The sequence below is a fragment of the Trachemys scripta genome, chromosome 1, assembly GCF_013100865.1.
Source record: "Trachemys scripta elegans isolate TJP31775 chromosome 1, CAS_Tse_1.0, whole genome shotgun sequence".
In the NCBI taxonomy this organism is placed as follows: domain Eukaryota; kingdom Metazoa; phylum Chordata; order Testudines; family Emydidae; genus Trachemys; species Trachemys scripta.
In genome coordinates, this window is record NC_048298.1 from 319,685,997 (window position 1) to 319,706,347 (window position 20,351).

At 41.4% G+C, this 20,351-nt stretch overlaps 1 protein-coding gene across 1 annotated transcript in view; it reads right to left on the minus strand.

Annotated features, from left to right (window-relative positions):
* DEUP1 (deuterosome assembly protein 1) overlaps nt 1-13,954 on the minus strand; it is a 65,933-nt gene extending 51,979 nt beyond the window's left edge. Inside the window, exons 1-4 of the mRNA XM_034759584.1 lie at nt 13,882-13,954; nt 13,524-13,695; nt 7,733-7,828; nt 118-252 (exon numbers count right to left, since the gene is read on the minus strand). Of these exons, the coding sequence (XP_034615475.1) occupies nt 118-252; nt 7,733-7,828; nt 13,524-13,695; nt 13,882-13,937 (459 nt within the window). The 5' untranslated portion in view covers nt 13,938-13,954. The remainder of the gene's footprint in view (nt 1-117; nt 253-7,732; nt 7,829-13,523; nt 13,696-13,881) is intronic.
* Nucleotides 13,955-20,351: the final 6,397 nt, after the last annotated feature.

Consider the following 20,351-nt stretch of genomic DNA (forward strand, 5'->3'; position numbering starts at 1 on the left):
ACAGTTCTTTCCATATTGTATACAGAACACTGTACATGCTTATGGGATTTACAGCCTGAAACTGTAAACCAAGTATGAATCCTGAGGATATACTAGATAACAGCAAAATATACTTACTTCCAATTTCTGGTTTAAATTGCTCAGTTCAAATGGAGTTTCCAGATTTTCTGCACATATTTCTTTACCGTGAACCCTATCTTGTTTTATCTGGTGTAACTGTAGTTTTTCATAGCTTTGTGTCAGTTTACAAAACTAAAAATGAAAGGAGAGATGAATATTAAGAATATGTGTCACTCTTCTATCTCAGATAATCTTTTATTTAAGTCATAATTAGTAAATGCAGTGAAGCTTAAACATTCTAATTAGTGAATCTCTGTAACAAAGCACCAGTTACTAAAAGTAAATGATTAAAGATGAACAAGACTAAGCTTTCATATAACCCTGAGTGTTTATTAACTGCCCAGTTAAACACAGATTTACTTCACTGTTGTTTTTTTCTGTTGAAATTTTGTATGGCACTTTTGTTTTTAATCATGTAAAATCAATTCTTGTACTGTATTTATATGAATTGTTTTACATTTGTTTAGTGCCATCTTGTGTTGACAATTTTTAAAAGTACTTCAGTAACCAGAATAAGAGATTAACTGGTTTATATTCACTTATTCATGAAGACGTTTAGCAGTTTAAGGTATTTAAATGCTTAATTTTAACATTAAAACTGTTGATATATTAGGGATATGATGGTTTCATTACCTTGGGATCATCAGGTACCAAATAATACCAAATATAACTCTGCATACTGATACCTATAATGAAGGGATGGCTCTGGAGCCATGGAAAGAACAGGGAGGTAGACAACAGGAGGACAAAGAACAACTCAGGTGCTGGGTACAAGATGGAAGAAGGTAAGCTAAGCAGCAGAAGACATTGGTGACAGGGTAAAGGGAGGGAATCAGGCAGTAGCAGGAGGATTCTCGGAGGGGTTGAGGTGGAAGGAAGTGGGCCATACTTAAAATGGCCATTGTCACCACATTTGCCAATATTTTACAATTTTTACCATGGACACTTCTCCAAATAATATGGGAGTCTAGTAGCTGCCAGTCCCTCAGCCACCAGAGTTTTGTGTTTACATTCCACTGAATTTTAGCCCTAAATTAATGTTAATCTTAATTAGCAGGGCCTCAAGATTAACACCCTATATTATTATGATATATTATTTTTTAGCACTCAAAAGTATGCTGGGCCCCATGTCTCAACCCTGAAGAATTCACAGTGTAGGTTTAGGTATGACACACAAGTGAGGGTAGTAAACAAATGAGGGGAATGGAAGAAATGAGGTCGGAAAAGGATTACACTAATCAGATCATGTGGCTACTTAGTTTAGGCATGTATATAAACTGATACATCTGGGGTAGGGAGTCTTTATTGTTGGACCATATCAGGGAATTTCTGTATTAGAACCATAAAGCGTATGTGTATAACAAGTCTGAGGCCAAGAGAGACAAGGGGTAAGATTGAATTCAATTGAATTCCCCACAGTTTAGGCCTCTTGCTTTTCCATTTCTGTGTCTTTCCCTCTCTGTGAGAAACATGCAAGGCCAAACTGCTAATTGTGTTAACACATCCTAAAACAGAAAGTCTGTTCTCAAAAACAACTGTAATTGTTCTTTAAAACAGAACACAGCTCTTAACTTGTTTGCTATATATGTTAAGGTTTAAGTAGATTTGCAACATCCTGAGAGTTGCTAGAAGTTAAGAAATAGTAAAGTAATAAGTGATAAATGTATGTTAAAATAGAGGATGTATGTGAATGGATGCTTGATTTAGATAAAGAATGAATGGTCAGGGAAGTGCCAGCCTAGGAATTACAACTTCAGTCTCGATTGGCTGAAGAATGTGCAGACTAGAGAAAACCGGATGACCACCGGAGGGCAGGCTGGAATCCACCCAAGTGCCCCCCCCGCCCGCCCGCCCATGGAGGGCTGAAGACTCCGAGAACAAGATAACACTCAGACATTCAGTCATCAGGAATGTGCCACCTGCCGTTTGAAAATCACCTCAAACAAACATCAGCAGAATGAAGCAATTCCCATAGACTTGTATAAGGACAAAATCCTATAAGAACAGACTCTAAAGACTGAAAATTTTGAGTCCAGTTCTGCAACCACCCTCCAGGAGCATCGGATGAGCATCTGACAAGGACTCAGCTCTACCCTCATGTGTAGACTACCTGGCCAGTACTCTGCCATGAGCAACCTCTAAGCTGGTAATTATACCAACTCTGCAGAATGAATGTGTGAATGAATGTGTGAATGAATAAGGAATGGTAGTGAAATAATATTGAATTGCATATCCTAATTTTTCTCTCTCGCTCTGTATTTACAATAAATGTGGCGTTTTGCCTTGCCCACTTTATAAGATCCTGTTGGTATTATTTTATTAGTGTAACATAATATTCATCTTCTTCAGGACAGAATTGCGCTTTTAGGAGGGATCTGAATGAGGAAAGAGTGAGTGGTACCTTAATGAATAAGAATTTGAAGGATGTCCCATGCAAAGAGATGCATGAAAGAAGGCAAAGAAGCAGAAGAGGGAGAATGTAATGAAGGGGGCATTAAGACTGGCATGTCTGGTAGAACAAAGGAAGTCGCAGAAAGCAAAGGGGGCAGGTGGCAATTGAAGTCAGGAGAGAGTGATGTATGGCTTTACAAGCCAGAACAAGAAGTTTGCACTTCATACCTGTAGAGCAATAAGAAATCAATGAAGGGGTTGAAATGGTCTGAGTGCTGGATAACAAAGAAAATTTTGGCAAGCTGGGACCCAAGACCAGAGAGAGAGAGAAATTATGCTAGTTGGTGTTGAAGATGTTCAGAGTGTAAACAAATAATCTGACTGTTGTTAAGATGGATAGAAATGGTCAGATTTTTTAAAAATATTATGAAGGGAACAGGTAGGATTTGCTCATGGCTTGGATGTGCAGAAGAAAGAAATACACTCAAGGGCACAATTGTCATGAAAGATTACATTAATTATTCATTAATTATTATTATTTCTTATTTATTATTATGAGGAAGTTCTATGGCCTATTTTATATAGGAGGTCATACTACATAATCACAATGGTCCCTTCTGGCCTTGGAATCTATAAATCTATGACCGCCAAGTTGTGAGTCTCAGTAACAGAGAGGATGGTGAAGTTGTTAACAGAAACAGAAAATGATGGCAGTGGAGAGCATTTGGAGAAAAAATGTTTAACTTGAGTTGATGACAAGCCATACAAGATACCACAGCGATAACAGGAAATATGATAATGTAAGGCAGGATTTAGATCTGATGTAATTTATGGATTATTTAATTGTACCAAAATCCACCCCACAACTAGTGCTAAAAAAAATAGTTACTTACTGGTACAGTAACTATTGTTCTTCGAGATGTGTTGTGCACATATATATTTCACTGTAAGTATAAGTGTGCCCAATGCAGTTGAGCCAAAGACTTTTGCCAGCATTATCACCAGGCAGCACAACAGGCAACATTTGCTCTCCCCGTGCTCAGACTGATGGCATACAAGGGGTGTGACTGCAGCTTCCCTCTCTGTTCCTTCAGACCACTGCCTATCTAATATCCGAATAGTGGGGAAGGCAGGAGAATTGAAGCATGTATATGTGCATAATACATCTTGAAGAACAACAGTTACTGTACAGGTAAATAACTGTTCTTCCTCCTACGTGATTGTGCACATATACAATCCATTGTACACAACAAGGTAGTGTTGGCCACACTGATGACCACTTTGAGCGATGTTCAGGCAGTGAGATGTCCTTCAGAGATCGTGGCCAAGAACTGTTCTTTGTATTCTTCAGGCAGTTTTGTCCCCCAATTTGGAAACTGCTCACCAGTTAATAAAGGTACAGTGCCTGATAACTCAACACCATCATCTGAAGAAGCACAGTGATATAGGCCGATTGATAGTGCCAGAAAGGCACTATAAATCCAATCTTTTAAACTTATCCTTTGGAGTGGCCTAGGATGAGACTGCTTTGAACAGTCATTGGCTACCATAACCACAAGGGATTTTGGGACAGGGTGGGTGAAGAAATAATCAAATTCCTGCTGAGAAACCTGATAACACCTGTCCACATGTTTAAGAATGGGCAGGACAGAGGCCAGCATCTGCCAAGGCTTCATTAATGGGACGGACAACCCTTCTTGTGGTAGGTGTTTGTAAGATATCAAAAAACTTCTGTAGGTGGTCTTGCACCAGCCTCTTCCTGCAATCCTAGAGATGTGGCCATGAGGTCCTGAAACACTTTAAAGCCCTCTATTGGCTGTGGGGTGGGGAGGAGGGTGATGTCAACTGTGGGATGATGGCCTTATGCATCGAAGAAGATGAAATATGCTGATGGGAACACCTAGATGTTCTTCTCTTGCATCTTTTTCTGTGGACTTCAGCAAAGGAGGGGATTGAGGGATGGTAGGAGGATCCTCCCTTGAAGTCTCCAGAAAGGGAGAATGCAATCATCTCCTACACTGAGACTCCAACAGTGGTCTAGACACTCTTGGGGCAGTCCAAGATGCGCAATAAAGCCAAAGGGGGATTCCACTCTTTGAACTGCCCATGAGGGTGATAGGCATAATACAAGGACTTCCTTGTAAAAATGCCAATCTTGTCCCTTGATTCTGGCATCACTAGAGTGTGATCTAAAAGGAGACCCGAAAGACTGTGGAGGAAATACAGGTCTATCATGGTCCAAATTTGAAGAGGCGGTATAACTCTCCTTAGTGAATGGATGAGCATTCCACTTGGCATTCGTGGAGGTCTCAATGTCAGCAAAACCTGGTGCTGTCCTAAAGGTACTGACATAGAGGATGTATATGACGGAGCTGGTGGAAGCAGGCAAAATGGTCGGAAGGCAAAAGAATAGGTCAGTGTCAGTGGTGCTGACAGTGCCGTCATTGAGGGTTGTGATGAAGAAGCCAGTGGAAGTGAGGAATCTGTGATTGTAAATGATGCTGGTGGCACTGACCTGGGGGAGACTGTAAGGTAAGGTAAGAAGCAAGTGTTCTGCTGCAGGTGCCAGGGGTACTGGACCGAACAGTGCTGGGAACAAATATGTTTTTATAACAGTGAAGACCGCAAGCTCAATGGCACCAGTGGAAACAGTGTTGACAGTGTCACCTCAGACAGTGCTGGTAAGTGTCAGTATTTGTGACCTGACCTTGACATGACACTGGAGAACTCATGTGGGGTGCAGAGTGAAACTTCAACTGCCTCTCAGATAAAGAAGAAAGTTTAAAATGTTTCAAGGAGGCCACCGGAGAAAAAGAAGAGCAGCATTTTGTCTTAGACTCTGGGGCAGCTGGAGGGGTGCTCCTTGTGGCCGAGCTGTTCGTTCTCTTGTGATCAGGGTCATGCACTATGGAGGGAAGCATTAAATCTTTTATAAGATGGACTTTGAGGTGGAAATCCCAGTTTCTTCATCCTCATAGGAAAGGGGGTACAGATAGGACATTTGTCCCTCACACATCCCTCACCTATGCAAATTAGGCAGCTTTTGTGCCTATCTGTAACAACAATCACAGCCCAGCATGTGGCACATTGTTTGAATCTTGGGGATTTGTTCCTACTGAATTCCTAAATAAAAGAACTCTATCTAATAAACTAAATTATGCTAAGGCTAACTATAACCAGAACCTTGTACAATTAGAGAAATCTCTGACTAGTGGCTGGTTAACTGAAGCTGAAGAGTGATGGGGAGCTCCACTTCTTGCTAGAGATGGTAAGAAGGAACTGAGAAAGATGTGGTGGTCATGCCCCTTTTATGCCCTTTGTTTCTGAGCATGAGGAAAGCAGGGCAGCATAAGCCACTTGGTGGTAATAGTAGCAAAAGTCTCCGACTCTAGTGCACTGGATGCACTTATACCTACTTACATTTATATACTGTGGAATATATATGTACAGAATCACTAGAGGAAAACTAGAGTTCTTTTTTTCACAGTCTAATGCTTAACTTCTCAGTAGTCACACCAAGATGTAAATCTTGTATCTATATTTACAATGCAGGGAAACATTGTAAGTTACAAAAACAGCTTTTGTTTCATAACTGTTTTCGTAAATGACTGGAAGTGGTAATTAGTTGGCAACCAAAACACTCTCAGCTTATTTACAAAGCTGTTTGTTTGTCAAATCAATTTCTCCAACCAAATACAGGCAAACACAGATAAAACAGAAGACTAGGAAGGGAAATGGAAGTTTAAAAAAGAACAGATGCTCCATTTTATGGTCTGGTGGTATGTGGGTAAGGAATGTTGTCACCATCAGATCAAAATTATAGTTCTTTACTTGGCCACGCCACGTCCGAGGTCCATCTGAGGTTTTACTGGAAGGCTGATTTGTTGAAGAGGTCTGGTTGTTGGACAAACTATGTCTACATTACAGAGCTTATGCAGGCACAGGCCCCTGGTGTAGATGCAGCATGCGCTGACAGGAGGAGTTTTTCTGCTGGTGTAAGAACACCACCTCCCCAAATAACATTACCTATGCCAACAGAAGCACTCCTCTCTTGGCATAGTTGCATCTACACTGGGGGTTTTATCAGCAAAGCTATGTCACTAGGGTGTGGCTTTTTTCACACCGCTGACTGACATAGCTATGCTGGTATAAGTTTTAAGTATAGCCCAAGCCTTTGTTTCTTTCCCTTTCCCATTAGCAGAAAACACTGAAGACATCATCAGATAAGAAAGAAAAGACCAAATCTAGGACTGTCTAGGCTACATTGTTAAAATCTGAGAAACACTATGGACTGATTTCAGAGTAGCAGCCATGTTAGTCTGTATCCGTGTTAGTCTGTATTACTATGGACTGAAGTTCAGTTAACCTGACACCCATTAGACTCATAGCTAAGAGTGGAAAACAGAGAAAAACAGAGAAAAAGGACAGACATGGAGCAAACAAAATAATCAAAAAGCAAAATGAATCCAACCTGATGCCTCCTCCTTCCAGTTCCCTCTGGTTTTTATACCTCCTCTCTCATGGAAAACTACCAATCTGTTCATAGCTGGAACTATGAACCTGAAAACTATGAACCTGAAAGCTGTTTCCAGAGCTTTCCAGTAGCCTTCATAACACAAATAATCTTAACTTAAAAACAAGACAACCTTGAGCAATCTAAAACATGTCAACATAAAGACAGTTCTCAAATCAAGATTCCCTGTGTGCAATCATCTTCTAATTATCATGACCCTGATTAAGTGATTTTAGCCCTTTAAGGTACTTAGTCCATAGTCCACAGGTCTTACATCTGGCAGAGACTCTTTCCATGTCCTTTGATCAGTGTGGAGAAGTAGGTTCAGAGTTCTCCTTATAGAAATGATAATTGAACCCAAGAAAGTGGATATGGTCACCCAAAGTTAAAAAGTGTGATAATTTACCATTAACAAATCCATGAAGACACATCTATTAAATTATACATTAGAAACATTTTTTAGAAAATAGTTAAGGATAAAATTTTTAAATGTAGATAACACAAATTGAACGAGTACAAAAACACTTCATATTTATCAAACCAAATTCTCAACACAAAGTAAGTCTTTAAATATAATTCTAAAGAAATATTAGCTGATATGATTAGAAATGGAAATATAAAGTAAGTTTAGAAAACTGTTCAAAATCTACTAAACTAACCTGAAAATATTGAACCACTGTAAAATACTGAATCTGACTTTTTCCTTACTTGAGACTTCAGTGCTTGAAGTTGAGCTTCGAAATCCTGAGCCATCTCATATTTAGTCTTCTGCAAGCTGTCTAACTTCTGTCGAAGTATCCCTACCTACATTTAGAATAAACATTCAATTTTACTTTTTCCAAATAATTCCTAAAAGGTTAATATTTAACATAGACAAAATTGTAAATAGGACTGGTGCCCCAAAGGTAAATATTTTTATTGTACGTATTTTAACAAGCTATTAAAAAGTAAAATTAGATACCACAAAACTAAATTGCTTAAGTTTGAGATTTTGTACCCAAAAAGTCCATTGCATATTTACATTATAATTTGATTATAGCATTATATAATTGTGTAATGAAAGATCTTGTCTTAGGAGCAATTCCTTAGACCACCACCTGACCTGAGTAGCTGAGTTGAGAACTGGGCAGATTAACATCTGCGTGAAAATTTTGCTGGACTATCCTCATAAATAAGCAGTGCCCATCACTCATTTAAGGCAACAATGAACCTCTTTACATTTTTATCTTTTCATGTGCACGTTTATGCATTACTTAAAAACAAAAACAAAACACAAAAACAAACAAACAAACAAACATCCCGCTAAAATGAAACAAACTCACAAGCATCGTGGCAACAAAATGTAGGTAAATCTGAATAACAGAAGGGGTTGCCATTGTAGATAGTGAAAAAGGTAAAATAGAACTTTACTGCACAGATCGTCTTTCATGTGTGTATAGAAAATCACACCTGCTTTCATTAGTGACAAAACAATTTTTTTTGCTAATTTTTACTCCTATTAACTCTGCAGAGCCAACATAGCCAAGAGTTCACAAGATGGATTTTTGTCCACATTTCTTTACTAAACTTGAATTACACAAATGCAAATTGTTGGGAGATACTAGGATTGCACTATAGTCTCTGAATGTATACCCAGTAGATATGACTGTGCATCTGTACAGTGTCTAGCAGAAAGGGTGTCTGATCTTCGATCAGTAATCCTAGGTGGTACTGCAATATAAATAGTAATAATGATGGAGTTGCCAAGGTGTAAATGAAGGCCTAATTTGGCCTGGAGAACCTTTATAATTAGTGAGAATGCACAAGAAGGAAAGAGGCTAACAGCGGGAGTTTGCCTGGGAGCTGTCCGAGAGGAGGTACGCTAAGTGCTGCATTAGGGGGGCTGTGTTGGTGAGTATCTGAGTGTCTGCTGCTGGGACAGTTGGTCAGTTTGACCGTGTGCTTGATTGCTTGCTTGTTTGTTTGAAAAGTGTGAATTGGGAGTGCTTTGTTCCAGGTGGGCCTTGAGTGGGCCTGACTGGTATATAAGGGCAGTCAGCAGCGAACCAGCTGAGTGGTGAACAGCAGAGGCTAACAGCGGGAGTTTGCCTGGGAGTTCGCTTGGGGAGAGCTTGAGGCTTTCATCTGCAGGTTTCTCTGAGTAGTTCCTGCAGCAGTTGAGGAAGTTCTTAAGAGGACGGTGATATGGAAGGTGAGCGATCAGCTGTTGTAACCTGCACAGGTTGTGCCATGTTTGTCTTTCTTCCACAGGACAGAAGCGACTTTGTCTGTACAAAGTGCAAGCTGGTCTCCATATTGGAAGAGAAGGTTCGAGGGCTGGAGAAATGAGTATCGACTCTGTGTTGCATAAGGGAAAATGAAGATTTCCTGGACAGACGTCAGGAGATGCTTCTACGGCCACAATGTTCTGAAGATTCAGAGCAGGCGCAGCAGGGACAAAAGGATTGTGAAGAGGTTTGGCAGCATGTGACCTCCAGAAGGAGAAAGAGGAGAGTCCATGCACCAGCAATGGAGATACAGGTGAGCAATCGTTTCCATGTTCTCTCTACAGGTACTAATGCGGAGAGTGGACTAGATGACCCATCTGAGGGAAGGGAGCAGAAGGAGACTCCACCGATTGGAAGGCAAAAGATGCACTGTCCTAGGGGGTTCCACGACCACCACTCCCAAGAGGAGGAGGAGGGTGGTGGTGGTCGGGGACTTCCTCCTCAGGGGGACTGAGTCATCTATCTGCCGCCCCGACCGGGAAAACCGAGAGGTCTGCTGCTTGCCAGGAGCTAGGATACACGATGTGACGGAGAGACTGCCGAGACTCATCAATCCCTCGGATCGCTACCCCTTCCTGCTTCTCCACGTGGGCACCAATGATACTGCTAAGAATGACCTTGAGCGGATCACTGCAGACTATGTGGCTCTGGGAAGAAGGAGAAGGGAGTTTGAGACGCAGGTGGTGTTCTCGTCCATCCTCCCTGTGCAAGGAAAAGGCCGGGGTAGAGACTGTCGAATCATGGAAGTCAACGAATGGCTACGCAGATGGTGTCGGAGAGAAGGCTTTGGATTCTTCGACCATGGGATGGTGTTCCAAGAAGGAGGAGTGCTAGGCAGAGACGGGCTCCACCTAACGAAGAGAGGGAAGAGCATCTTTGCCAGCAGGCTGGCTAACCTAGTGAGGCGGTCTTTAAACTAGGTTCACCGGGGGAAGGAGACCAAAGTCCTGAGGTAAGTGGGGAAATGGGATCCTGGGAGGAAGCACAAGCAGGAGAGCGCAAGAGGGGAGGACTCCTGTCTCATGCTGAGAAAGAGGGACGATCGATGAGTTATCTTAAGTGCCTATACACAAATGCAAGAAGCCTGGGAAACAAGCAGGGAGAACTGGAAGTCCTGGCACAGTCAGGGAACTATGATGCGATTGGAATAACAGAGACTTGGTGGGATAACTCACATGACTGGAGTACTGTCATGGATGGATATAAACTGTTCAGGAAGGACAGGCAGGGCAGTAAAGGTGGGGGAGTTGCGTTGTATGTAAGAGAGGAGTATGACTGCTCAGAGCTCCGGTATGAAACTGCAGAAAAACCTGAGAGTCTCTGGATAAAGTTGAGAAGTGTGAGCAACAAGGGTGATGTCGTGGTTGGAGTCTGCTATAGACCACCAGACCAGGGGGATGAGGTGGACGAGGCTTTCTTCTGGCAACTAGCAGAAGTTGCTAGATCACAGGCCCTGGTTCTCATGGGAGACTTTAATCACCCTGATTTCTGCTGGCAGAGCAATACAGCAGTGCACAGACAATCCAGGAAGTTTTTGGAAAGTGTAGGGGACAATTTCCTGGTGCAAGTGCTGGAGGAACCAACTAGGGGCAGAGGTTTTCTTGACCTGCTGCTCACAAACAGGGAAGAATTAGTAGGGGAAGCAAAAGTGGATGGGAACCTGGGAGGCAGTGACCATGAGATGGTCGAGTTCAGGATCCTGACACAAGGAAGAAAGGAGAGCAGCAGAATACGGACCCTGGACTTCAGAAAAGCAGACTTTGACTCCCTCAGGGAACAGATGGGCAGGATCCCCTGGGAGAATAACATGAAGGGCAAAGGGGTCCAGGAGAGCTGGCTGTATTTTAAAGAATCCTTATTGCGGATGCAGGAACAAACCATCCCGATGTGTAGAAACAATAGTAAATATGGCAGGCAACCAGCTTGGCTAAACAGTGAAATCCTTGCTGATCTTAAACGCAAAAAAGAAGCTTACAAGAAGTGGAAGATTGGACAAATGACTAGGGAGGAGTATAAAAATATTGCTCAGGCATGCAGGAGTGAAATCAGGAAGGCCAAATCACACTTGGAGTTGCAGTTAGCAAAAGATGTTAAGAGTAACAAGAAGGGTTTCTTCAGGTATGTTAGCAACAAGAAGAAAATCAAGGAAAGTGTGGGCCCCTTACTGAATGAGGGAGGCAACCTAGTCACCGAGGATGTGGAAAAAGCTAATGTACTCAATGATTTTTTTGCCTCTGTCTTCACAAACAAGGTCAGCTCCCAGATTGCTGCACTGGGCAGTACAGCATGGGGAGAAGGTGACCAACCCTCTGTGGAGAAAGAAGTGGTTCGGGACTATTTAGAAAAACTGGACGTGCACAAGTCCATGGGGCCGGATGCGCTGCATCCGAGGGTGCTAAAGGAGTTGGCGGGTGAGATTGCAGAGCCATTAGCCATTATTTTTGAAAACTCATGGCGATCGGGGGAGGTCCCAGATGACTGGAAAAAGGCTAATGTAGTGCCCATCTTTAAAAAAGGGAAAAAGGAGGATCCGGGGAACTACAGGCCAGTCAGCCTCACCTCAGTCCCTGGAAAAATCATGGAGCAGGTCCTCAAGGAATCAATTATGAAACACTTAGAGGAGAGGAAAGTGATCAGGAACAGTCAGCATGGATTCACGAAGGGGAAGTTGTGCCTGACTAACCTAATTGCCTTCTATGACGAGATAACTGGCTCTGTGGATGAGGGGAAAGCAGTGGATGTGTTATTCCTTGACTTGACAAAGCTTTTGATACGGTCTCCCACAGTATTCTTGCCGCCAAGTTAAAGAAGTATGGGCTGGATGAATGGACTGTAAGGTGGATAGAAAGCTGGCTAGATCGTCGGGCTCAACGGGTAGTGATCAATGGCTCCATGTCTAGTTGGCAGCCGGTTTCAAGCGGAGTGCCCCAAGTGTCGGTCCTGGGGCCGGTTTTGTTTAATATCTTTATTAATGATCTGGAGGATGGTGTGGACTGCACTCTCAGCAAGTTTGCAGATGACACTAAACTAGGAGGCGTGGTAGATACACTAGAGGGTAGGGATCGGATACAGAGGGACCTAGACAAATTAGAGGATTGGGCCAAAAAAAACCTGATGAGGTTCAACAAGGACAAGTGCAGAGTCCTGCACTTAGGACGGAAGAATCCCATGCACTGCTACAGACTAGGGACCGAATGGCTAGGTAGCAGTTCTGCAGAAAAGGACCTAGGGGTCACAGTGGACGAGAAGCTGGATATGAGTCAACAGTGTGCTCTTGTTGCCAAGAAGGCTAACAGCATTTTGGGCTGTATAAGTAGGGGCATTGCCAGCAGATCGAGGAACGTGATCGTTCCCCTTTATTCGACATTGGTGAGGCCTCATCTGGAATACTGTGTCCAGTTTTGGGCCCCACACTACAAGAAGGATGTGGAAAAATTGGAAAGAGTCCAACGGAGGGCAACAAAAATGATGAGAGGGCTGGAGCACATGACTTATGAGGAGAGGCTGAGGGAACTGGGATTGTTTAGTCTCCAGAAGAGAAGAATGAGGGGGGATTTGATAGCAGCCTTCAACTACCTGAAGGGGGGTTCCAAAGAGGATGGAGCTCGGCTGTTCTCAGTGGTGGCAGATGACAGAACAAGGAGCAATGGTCTCAAGTTGCAGTGGGGGGGTCCAGGTTGGATATTAGGAAAAACTATTTCACTAGGAGGGTGATGAAACACTGGAATGCATTACCTAGGGAGGTGGTGGAGTCTCCTTCCTTGGAGGTTTTTAAGGCCCGGCTTAACAAAGCCCTGGCTGGGATGATTTAGTTGGGAATTGGTCCTGCTTTGAGCAGGGGGTTGGACTAGATGACCTCTTGAGGTCCCTTCCAACCCTGATATTCTATGATTCTATGAACCAATTTTGACTTTAAAATCCCAGATTGAATTAGCTGGGCTGGCATTTAGAAAAACCATCAAATCAACTTTTTACTTGTAAACAGTGGACATATATGAACTGGACATAATTGAGACACACTAAATATTGAACCGCTCAATGACATTTTTACAGTAATTTTTCAGAGCAGAACCACATTTTAATACAAAATATCAGAGATCATTACTGATCTTTAAAGAACTTGTTCTGTATTCTGATGTGATACACTGAACAGGCATATTTATAAAGCATGCTATTAACTAACTCCCAGAATTAAATGCTTTCTTTATAGGAGATGGTATTCATGTACGTACCTCTTGACCTTTCAGATCCAACTTGCTTTGGGCATTTGCTAATTCTTGATCCCGGACATCCATTCTTGCCTCTAAAGCTCGCACCTTCCTTTCCCATTCCAGTTTCTTGTTGTTTACCATGATGTCAATTTGGTGGACTAATTCCTGAAGCTCAGCTTCACATGGAGAAGCTCTAATAATAAAAACACAAATTTTCCAAATATAGATTTAGAGACAAAAAATATTTTTATTCAGATTACTGTAACTTATTTACTCTCATAGAAATACCAGGTCTTTAGGGGTGGGGGCAGAAGGGGAGGAGCCTTAAAGCTAAAGGATGACTTCAAACATAGACAGAATCCCAGTTCATGATTCTTACCTTAGCTTGAAGTTAGGGTCAGAGGCTACAGTGTTTTTTTCAAAGCCCTTACGCATGGCAGTTCCAGCATGTATTCTGGACTTCCTATCAAGTATAAATACCTTATAATACTTTCTGATTATAGTCTACCATCCATTTAGCATGTTATTTGAACAGGCAGTGGACTACTGTGGAAGAATCAATGCAACAATAATAGCCACACAATAGTGCTGCCATATGAACAATATATAGTTAAATTAGCAGCTTGTGTTCATTATTTTTTGTCAAACAGATATTTTCCCCTGTAGATCTGATAGTAGGTCATATAAATAACATGCTTTGCTGAATAGTAAACTTTCATTTCCACCAAGTTCCATCTCTCAAAATCCCAAGTGTGGAGAGTTCAAAACTACATCCTGCCAGACCTGGATTTGGTCATACAACCCATAGCTAATGTAATGGTTCCCAATCTTTATTTGCCCTAAGAAGGGCTGTCAGATAGTGCTTCCATCCCTATGTCTCTTTTCTATATTGTTTAGACCATACCCATTATCGTGGTATGTGGGTGCCTTCCAGAGTGAAGGATAAACAGGAAGACCAGCATCTGTCCTATGAGATTTCTTCTCCATTCACCCTCTCATATGGAAAAGTTATGTCTTTTTCTTTAACTATGAACCTCATTCACTGCTGCATTATTCCAGTTTTACACAGGTGTAACTTCATTTCTGTGGATTTATTCCAGTGTAAAACTAGAGTAATACTGTTGTGAGTCCAGCCTTACCAAAAGAGAGCAACTAAAAAATTAGCGTGGTCAAGCTTGATAAGCCAGCTGAAGGGAATATTTTGACTGAACCCTTCTATTAATTTGGGCATTTAAGTAAAACCTACCCTGAAAATCCTATAGGGAAAGACTTAAATTAGCTGAGTATTTAGAAAGCTTGCACATAGCAAGCACAGATATCCCTACCCAAAAGAAAAGGTGGTTATTCTAATTATTCAAGGGGAAACAGTTAACTCTATCACATATAAGTGAACTGATATTTTCAGAAACAGATTAACAATTTTAATATATAAACATTTTAATTAGAAAAGCTTGATATATTAACAGCATTATTTTTTGTTATAACATCAGACACTTAGATAAGTTTAAAAAACACCTTGTTTCAAGCAGGTTCATTTTTCACTGATGCGATTAGCATCTCTGAATAGTAGACAGACTGTGCTCTTCACATAGTGTAGGAGAAAGTGACAGACACTGGGTATATCTAGCAACTGGTGGTGTAATTTCCAGCTTGGATATACATACCTGCTCTAGCTCTGATTGAGGTAGTGTGCTAAAAGTAGAAATATAGCCCTGGTGATGTGAGCAGCAGGATGGGCTAGCCATCTGAGTACGATCCCATCTGAAACATAGATACATACTTAAGCAGCTAGACCATCCTGCCACTTGCAACACTACTATTTGTAGGGTGCTAGCTTGATTAGAGGTGGAAATTATACCTCCTGCTCTGGTGTAGACATATCCATTGTCTTCCCACTATCAGACTGAAGCAATCATTCAGATCCTGCAGTCCTAGTACAGAAATAACTTCCAGAATGTCACCAAAACAACAAAAGTATTTTAGAGGTCTTTGTGACCCGTTGTTTGACCAATGTGAAGGCCAAAAGGTTGTTAAAACTAAGTCTAGTTAACAAGACTGCTAGTTATTGACTTTCCCAGTCTGACTGGTAAAAGAGCTCAAGCAACAAAGCATCTCCCTATTAAATCAACAGTTTTACATTCACTAAAAAGAGAAAAAAGCCCAGTCATGAGAAAATATCCCCTTCAGATGAAGAAACCTTTTTCCATTGTACTTGTGCTGTTCCTAAAAGCAGAGTTGCACAATATCTTCAAACACAAAGTAGTAAGGTTTCCAAACCTCTGAAGTTAAGTTTGAAATTCATCCTTTTCAACAGACTCCTTTGACACTGATGAATGACATTTTTACAATGTTACTTCCAGGTCATGACTCTTCATAAGCAGGAAGGCTATTTACTGTCGAGAGATTTGAACAGAGACTAACTAGCCCGGTATTTACATTCCTGAACTGGATATTAAAGGCAGTAATCAGAAACTCAGTATTTGTTGCCTTCTCGATTAAAAGTAAGTCAGGATATTATCTCATTTTTAAAATTTATTTAAATATTTTCAATTATTATCCAAACATTAAATCGAACGTATATTTGAGAAGGACTACACCTCTTAACCATTTTTATAACTGTTTATTTAAGAAGGTTTACAATAATTGCCATATAATTGTCAGGAATAAAACATTAATATTACAACACTGGGCTTGTATTTTTGTTTAGAGAAACATTATGCAATGATATAATAGTGAACATCTCTCTATTTAGCAGGATATTATCATATTACAAAGTGAGCCTCTTACCACCAGCCTGTCTTGTTTCTGGTGATTTTATTAAATTGTATGAAACGACTGACTACTATTTATCAAACCAGGTGTCTCTATCAAACATTAATATTCCAAAAAAATTGGATAGGCATGGTAGTTTCTTTGCAGGCGAATGTACATTGTCTGAGTATTGAATAAATAGTAATCAAGTATCTAAGCATCTGTCTTCTATTTTACTGGGGTATGTAACTGAAGGTTAATTTTTCCATAACAACATCCTCCCTTATTTTTTAGGACCACTTCTCTAATTTTGCGCTGTGTTTCTTTTCTCAATGAGAGGCAATCAGTAGCCTGGAATATAGTAGCACATGAGTGACTAATTCTTCATTTCTCTGAGTGCGACCATTTCTACCATGAAGCCCCAACGATTTTTAATATTTCATTACTAATTGCATCCCAATACTCTCTAATGACTGGAAATGTCCATCATGCATAAAATCTCCTCTTTCATCACAATTTCTCCAACATTTCCTCTGTTCAATGTCTCTTTCCATTTTAACCTGACTGGCGCAAAGTACCACTGAAACAGGATCTTAAACAAATTTTCTTTTATTGTACTACAAACTGAAGTTTCTGGTCATCTTCTTTTCCAGATCAAAGCCCATTCCTTTCGAGTAATTTGTCTATCCAAATCCTTTTCCTCTGATGCATATATAAACCATATTGCTTTGTTAGGAAAGATGTCAGGAGGTCAGACTAAATGATCTTGTGGTCCTTTCTATCCTTAAATTCTATGACTCTATTCAAAGATTGATATAAATTAGTTAGATTTTTTCTTTCCTAATTGACCAGAAGCCATTGTGTCTATGAAAGTTAGCTTTCTGTATAAAATAACTTTTCTAGAAAGTTGCAAAGCATAGGATGGGATCCACAAAGGTATTTAGGCTCCTAACTTCCATTGCGGTTGTTCTCAACCCATGGCCCAATCAGCACACAGCTGCAACCCATGTGACACCCTCAGGGCCATAGAGGTAGTATATATATTAGAGAGCTGCATATGCAATCCACAGTGGTAAATAGATTGTGAACCACTGTTCCATTGATTTCAAAGGCAGTTAGGAGCCTAAATATCTTTGAGGATCTGAGCCATAATGCCTAACTTGAGGGCACTGGTACCATGGGAGAGTGGGACAGGTAAAGATCAAGGCAGACAGAGACATTCTAGAACCAGTGGATATGAAAAAGGTATAGCTGATCTCTGACTTCCTTATGGAATCAGGCAGAGCATCAAACTCCCAAAAATACAAATAGTAATCCACTGTAAACAAGTACTGTTTTTCCTTGAAGGTAAATAAGTCCACTCCAACTTTTTCTTATGGTCAGGTGGGCAGCTCATGTGGTAACAGTCTCTTTCTGCAAGTGGTTATCACACAAACAACAGGTGTCACACCCTTCTATCAAATGTATTCATTCCTGGCCAGTAAATATACTCTTGAGCCTGTCTAAGACAGCTGTCATGCCTGGCAGTGAGGCATATTTTTTTATGACATCCCAATGCAGTGAGGTGGGGACAATAGCTCTCTTCCTCAAAATATAATTATATCCTGCAACTCAGCTCATCTTTAATTTGAAAATATGGTTCTGCTCCTACCAGTAGTTAGCTTATGTCTTCTGGCCACCCTGCTAGTATTGCTGTCTTGACTGCCTGTAATTGGATTTTTTTCATAATGTCTTTGATTTCCATCAGCTTAACCTAGAAGATAGTGCATGTTAATGGATTTAATATCCTGATTTCTCTTCTCCCAACTCCCTCGTGCTGGGTATATATGACCTGCTGAGGGTGTCAGCTAACCCCAGTAATTGTTCTGGACAACATCTGATCTCTACCTGGTAGTGCTGGATGTGCATCAACATGAACTGCAATCTCTTTGGAGCACTAAGAATGGACTTTGCCATGACTGTCTCTAGGAATTTTGTGGTCTGATTGCACTATTAATGAGTGATCATAAGTGTGCTGATGGAATCACTCAACCCCAAATACAACAACCACAAACCCTTTTTCTATTTGGGCATACCCATGTTAAATCTCTGACAGGGCTCTGTAGGCATAAGCAACCGGCTGCTTCTGTAAAAGAGCTACACCCAAACCTTTCTCCAATGCATCACACTGGACTGTCAGTGGCTCTCCTAGCATCCATTATAATTTATTTCAGTATGTTAAATGCTTGCTGTTGGGAACCTGCCCACTCAGCATTCTGCCTTGTGAGTTGATGTATTGGTTCCACTGCTGCAGACAGGAAGGGAGAAAAACTGGACAGAAAATGTATCATTCCTATGAGCCATACCCCTTGCATATTCACTGGCACAGGCATGTCTCTGACTGCTTTGATCTTGTTAGAATTTGCTTTCAGTCCCTTTGCTGTGAGCAGATGTCCCAAAATATATATCACCTCGAGCTCTTTGAATTGCATTTTTCTGGCTGAGTTTTATGTTCTTGTCCTTGTATTGCTGTAGAAAAGCCTGTAGTTTTCTGTCATGGTCTTGTTCAACTTCTGTTTCATTGCTCCTTTCACCTATACTGAGGATATCATCTGCAATTATTTTAACCCAGGCAGTCATTCCAGGGTCCCGTCTAGAACACTTTGGGTGCTAGGCTTGCGCCCACCAGCATGTACAGCCATCTGTAGCAATTAAATGGTGTTGCGAAGGTGTCAGCATGTTGGACTTTTTATCCAGGTTTATGTGCCCAAACCCATTCCTCACATCATATACCATAACGATTCTGGCTTTGGAAAGTTCTGGCAAAATTTTATCAATTGTGGGCAGTGGATAGTGGCATCTTTTCAATGCCTGGTTCACTGGCTTTGGGTCTCTGCAGATGTGTAATTTGCCTGTTGGCTTCTTTACCACCACCATGCTGCTTACCCAGGTTCTAGTGGCTTCTACAGGTTCTATGATACCCCTGCTCTGCAGACTTTCAAGCTCCTTCAGTACTGGATGGCACAGTGTCACTGCAATTTTCCTTTTGTGGTAAGCACACAGGTTAGAATATAAAAAAAACCCAAGGTTAGAATATCAGGGTTGGAAGGGACCTCAGAAGGTTATCTAGTCCAACCCGCTGCTCAAAGCAGGACCAATCCCCAGACAGATTTTTTGCCCCAGATCCCTAAATGGATTGAACTCACAACCCTGGGTTTAGCAGGGTTATTTATAACTGACCTCGGGACCGATTGCAAGAGTGGACTGATAAAGTTTGCGGATGATACGAAGGTGGGAGGAGTTGCAAACTCGGAGGAGGATAGGGATATTCTGCAGGGAGACTTGAATGAGCTTGTGAATTGGAGTGTCAGAAATAGGATGAAATTTAATAGTGAAAAGTGTAAGGTGATGCACTTGGGGATGACTAATAAAAATTTTAATTACAAGATGGGGACGCATTGGTTAGAAGTAACGGAAGAGGAGAAGGACCTAGGGGTCCTTGTGGACCGCAGGATGACTATGAGTCGACAATGTGACGTGGCGGTGAAAAAAGCCAATGCAGTCTTGGGATGTATTAGGCGAGGTATATCTAGTAGGGATAGGGAGGTCCTGCTTCCGTTGTATAAGGCACTGGTGAGACCTCATTTGGAGTACTGTGTGCAGTTCTGGTCTCCAATGTTTAAAAAGGATGAACTCAAACTGGAACGGGTGCAGAGAAGGGCGACTAAGATGATCAGAGGAATGGAAAACCTGTCGTATGAAAAGAGATTAGAGGAGCTTGGGTTGTTTAGTCTGACAAAGCGAAGGCTGAGGGGGGATATGATTGCTATCTTCAAATATATCAGAGGGGTTAATATAAGGGAGGGAGAAGAATTATTCCAGCTTAGTACTAATGTGGACACGAGAACGAATGGATACAAACTGGCCGGGGGGAAGTTCAGGCTTGAAATTAGACGACGGTTTCTGACCGTCAGAGGGGTGAAATATTGGAACGGCCTTCCGAGGGAAACGGTGGGGGCGACGGACCTGTCTGGTTTTAAGATTAAGTTGGATAAGTTTATGGAGGGAATGGTTTAATGGTAAAACATAGTAGCCAAGGAAAACCAAGCAACGGTACAT